Raw genomic sequence first — 5,020 nt, forward strand, 5'->3', positions numbered from 1 at the left:
GTGATAGGATCCTGCTCTCTTGACCTTTAGTTCTTGATATTGCCCACTTCGTATAATGGTAGACGTCAGACGAAAACAGTGAAAATAAAATAAAAAAAAACAGGGAAGGCAGATGAAAAAAAAACGGAAGTATGGAAGGAAAAAGAAAACAGAAAATCAAATGAAAACGGGGGAAGGAAAGAGGATGAAAACACACACAACAAAAGGAAGAGAAACCGCAAAGAAAAGTGAATAAAAGTGAAATGAATACACGACAAACGAACAGGAATCACACGCAGGCCACCTTCAAGTCACTCGTCGGTGTTGTCATTGATCGTTATTCACCATAAACACAACTTTTTTTTTACATCAAAGGATACGGCTCAAGGGCAACAAAAAGTATATAAAAAAGCCCGCTACTCGCCGCTCCCACAGAAGTAAAAAGAGGGGTCAATTTTGGGTGGAGTGTTCTTACTGTTTCCTCTTCCATCAGCGAATGTCCACTCTCCCTCTCTCTCTATCTACACTGAGAGGTCACGGATAAATCATAGCTCTTCACCTCCCTGACGGAATGGGTACGATTCTCGAATATTTACTTAATCAACTGAGTGTCGCCAGCAGAAATACCATATCCATTACCAAACATGAATTACACAGCTCAACTTTCCATAGCCCATCTGTATATCTTGACTGAATCACAATTTCATCTCCTCTTCTCCCGTGGCAGCCTTCCCTCCCTCCCTATCACTCTATTTACAAAAAAACCTGAGAGGACCACAGTGTCAAATCCATCACCAAGCGGGAAAAATAACACCATCCATTCTCCTCCTCCTGCCAGGCTTCTCGAGCAGACCCCCGGATGGTCCTTCACCCCTAGGGACCGAGATTGCCTGCCCAAAACCTTCCCCGCGGACGAGCCAGGCATCTCGTGGTACCTGGACGCCTACTACCACCAGGAGCTGCCCAAGGACACGCCGCTCCCCGAACACATCGATCTCGCCATGAGGTCTCTGGAGTTGGAACCGTCCTGAGGCGCTCTGACCACGGGCAGGGAGTGTAGAGGCGGACGAGGGAATACGTGCTGGAAAGGGCTGTAGAGAGGGCTTGATTGAGTGTGTGCGTGTGTGTGTGTGTGTGTGTGTGTGTGTGTGTGTGAGTGTGCAGGCATGTAGTTAGTCCCTCAGTACAGGTGTGGGCATTAATTAAGGCTTCAGGTAACTGTGATCAAGAAGGAAGGCGTGTACAGCTTAAAGTTAAAGAGTCAGGTGTGTTGATGGTCTGAAGTGTGTGTGTGTGTGTGTGTGTGTGTGTGTGTGTGTGTGTGCGCGTCAGACAAGAGTTGGGCTCTGTTACAGGTTCTGAGAGGCTATATAAATCTACGGGGAAAAGTATATATATACATAATTATATTCTTGTACATACCGTCGCTCTCATTCTAAACTATTTTAATATATAATTTGTATATTAAAGCCTTTGCTATGTAGGGTAATAGAGAAAGAATATATATACACACACATATAAACAGAGATAGCAAAAGATTTATGTCCCCAACGGATGTTTAGTAGGTTTTTAAGTATATTCTCAAATGTTAGATAATACTTTCTTCTATTTTATTTATTTGCTTAACTTTTCTGTGTTGAGTTTTTATTTGAAAAGTCGCCGCCCGGGCTCTCCCTCGTACGTCTGTCTGTCTCGTCTCCTTCGCGGGACGGTCGCCATCAAGGAGCATAATAAAAACAAACGGACCGATTTTTACCTCCAGTGAGAGTCAGATTGTGAGAGGGAGAAGACTGATGTAGGTTTTTGTCTCTCTCTCTCTCTCTCTCTCTCTCTGTTTATCTATCTACCTATCTGGCTATCTATCTATCTATCTGTTTCCTCTTTTCTGCTCTCCTCTCATTTTCTCATTTTTTTTTCTTTCCTTTTCTCTTTTTGTCTTTTCTTCCTCTCTTCTCATGCCTCCTCTCTCCTCTCCTCTCTCACTCTCCTTCCTTATCTCCTTCCCTTCAGATGACCGCGAACATCTAATGATTTACGGTCACCTGTATTTCCCCGTTACGGCTGTCCGGGTAGTAGTATTATTGTACCCGAGAGGCTGGGTTGTTGGTGACCTTCTCCTTAATTGTTTCCTTAAGGGGGGATATCTTGCTTTTTTTTCCCTCTTCTTGTGTCGTGTGATATGTTCCGATGTGATATATGAGCTTTTTGTTTTGTTGGGTTTGTCTTTTTTCTGTGATTTATTGGTGTGATCTGACTCAGGTTTTATTGCTTTTTGTGGCTTGGTTCGTGTTTATTTATTGTTTTGGGGTCATTAAGGGGAGTCTGTTTGGCTTATATGATTTATGTATCTATATTCTTGTTTTGGGTTCCTAACTTTATCTTTTTTCACTTATTATTTCTGCTTCTTTAAATTTCCACCTCTGTCTGAGTGTCTGTTTTTTTTTCACTTCATTTCATTTATCCGCTTGTCTGTCTGTCTGTCTATTGATGATTTTTCTATTTCAGGTAAAAGTTTTTTGGGTGTTTCTTTATAATGAATTTTGTAACGTCTTCATTTCTTTTCTTTCTACTCCATATGCTTATAAGTTTGTTTGTTTTTACTTTATTTTTCCATCTGTTTGTCTTTTCCTTAATGATTTCTCAGTTCCAGGTAAAAATTGTTTGGGCGTTTCTTTATGATGTATTTCGTAACATCTATTTCTTCATATTTTGATAGAAACTCATTTTTTCACTCATATTTCCCGCCTGTATGTCTTTCTGTTCGTCTGTCTGTCTGTCCGTCTGTCTGTTAATACCTCTTCTGTACATAGATCAAAACGCACAATACAAGCTAAGGGATAATGAAGATAAGAATGATAATGGTAGTGAAAATATACAAGTAGACAGATATACATACACACAAACATGCTAAGGGGTCACCAATGTATAAGAAACAAGTAATGTGAAAAAAATAAATGGCGTGTTTGCTGCTCCACATCCTCGGCCGATAATAATGTTTGATCTGATTACGAGGGAAGAGCAATTCATTCATTAACCTGTTGTTCCAATTTGCCAGCCGACTGTATACATATTCTACTAATTTATTTATTTCATCTACTTATTCATTTTCCGGACGATCGCTGTGTGTGTTATCATGGCGTATTTCGATGTTTCTTTTTTTTTAGGTGTATATATTTCGTGGCATTTTTGTTGTTGTTTTTTTCTGAGTCTGGCGTCACTCTGATTGGTCCACGGTGGGTGTTGTTTTACTTTTGTTTTTGTTTTCCTCCTCGTCGCCGCCTATGATTGGCTGCCTCGTGATTGTCTGTATAACGTCAAAACCTCCTAAATTTTCCTATTGGTCTATCACTATAACGTCATTTTCAACTCTCCCTGTCATTGGGGCATCACTTGACCTCCACGCCGCATCGCCACGTCTCATTGGTTCTTTAATGTGGTGTCAAAGCTTCATCGCCACTTCCTATTGGTCCTTCAGTGTGACGCCAGAACACCATCGCCGCTCCCCATTGGTTGATGCCTGACGTCAGAGCCTCATCGCCATATGCTATTGGTCCTTAGGTTTGTGACGTCACGCTCTTCTCTCTCCCGCACTGCTGGTCTGTTCAACTCGTTTGTTCTCGTTCTTCACTGAGCGCCTGCCCGCCTGTGATGCTTCAACGCTGATAGGAAGCAAGGAGCGTTCATATTTCTTGTCATTAACACTAATGATGCATATATGGCTAACTAATAGCACTAATTTATTGTACCGATAACACATACGATAGCCTCGACGAATTAATTTATTTATACAAACATTTCTGCTTGTTGTTATTGAATTATAGCGCGGGGTGAATATATTGATGAGACTAGCTTTATTTAGTTATCACTAAACACAATCACGCGTCCGGCTGGCTGGCTGGCTGGCTGGCTGGCTGGCCAGTTGGTTGCCTGGTTGGATGACTGACTGGCTAACTAGGTGGCAGACTGGCCAGCTAGCTGTTTGGCTGGCTGGCAGACTGACTGGCTGACTGGTCAGCTGGCTGGCTGGCTGGCTGGCTAACTGGCTGGCTGGCTGGCTGGTTGGCTGGCTGACTGGCTGGCTGGCTGGCTGGCTGCCTGGCTGGCCGACTGGCTGGCTGGCTGGCTAGTTGGCTGGCTGACTGGCTGGCTGGCTGGCTGGCTGGCTGGCTGCCTGGCTGGCCGACTGGCTGGCTGGCTGGCTAGTTGGCTGGCTGACTGGCTGGCTGGCTGGCTAGCTGGCTGGCTGGCTGGCTGGCTGGCTGGCTGGCTGGCTGGCTGGCTGGCTGGCTGGCTGGCTGGCTGGCTGGCTGGTTGGCTGGCTGGCTGGCTGGCTGGCTGGCTTGCTGTCTGGCGGACTGGCTGGCTGGCTGGCCGGCTGTCTGGCTGGCGGGCTGGCTGGCTGTCTGGCTGGCCGGCTTACTGGCTGGCTGGCTGGCTGGCTAGCTGGCTGGCTGGCTGGCTGGCTGGCTAGCTGGCTGGCTGGCTGGCTGGTCAGTGACTGGCTGGGTGGCTGGCTGGCTAGCTGGCCGGCCGACTGGCTGGCTGGTTGGCCGGCTGACTGGCTGGCCGGCTGACTGGCTGACTGGCTGGCCGGCTGACTGGCTGACTGGCTGGCCGGCTGACTGGCTGACTGGCTGGCCGGCTGACTGGCTGGCCGGCTGGCTGGCTGGCTGGCTGGCTGGCCGGCTGGCTGGCTGGCTGGCTGGCTGGCATGCATTTGTTCGGTAGTTTTTTTTTTTTTTTATATTGATGGTGCTTTTTTAGGGCATAAAAACAACTAAACTAACAAGCGGTGGACGTTACTTGCTGGCGGATCGTTCAACAAAAACCGTTGCTTTGTGTTCCTTTCTGGCTGCGAAACGCACCGCCGATATGAGACACGTGAGCGGCCCAACACAACACAAACTTTTGCCTCATGATGTAGGGAATAAAAATACAAACTACAAAACTGCTACAAAAGGTGAACGTTGCTAGCCGACGATGCGTTCACATGGACGCTGCGTTGCATTGAGTTACGATGCCAGAGACACGAGTGACCAAC

The 5,020-nt window shown here is 46.2% G+C and overlaps 1 protein-coding gene across 2 annotated transcripts in view; it reads left to right on the forward strand.

The window, feature by feature from the left end:
• LOC126987604 (head-specific guanylate cyclase-like) overlaps positions 1 to 4,314 on the forward strand; it is a 376,569-nt gene extending 372,255 nt beyond the window's left edge. For both annotated transcript variants that reach the window (XM_050844723.1, XM_050844724.1), the window contains one exon: positions 818 to 4,314. In XM_050844723.1, coding sequence (XP_050700680.1) covers positions 818 to 1,010 — 193 coding nt within the window. In that variant the 3' untranslated portion in view covers positions 1,011 to 4,314. The remainder of the gene's footprint in view (positions 1 to 817) is intronic.
• The last annotated feature ends 706 nt before the right edge of the window (positions 4,315 to 5,020 follow it).

The sequence above is a fragment of the Eriocheir sinensis genome, chromosome 65 (genome assembly GCF_024679095.1).
Source record: "Eriocheir sinensis breed Jianghai 21 chromosome 65, ASM2467909v1, whole genome shotgun sequence".
Classification (NCBI taxonomy): Eukaryota; Metazoa; Arthropoda; class Malacostraca; order Decapoda; family Varunidae; genus Eriocheir; species Eriocheir sinensis.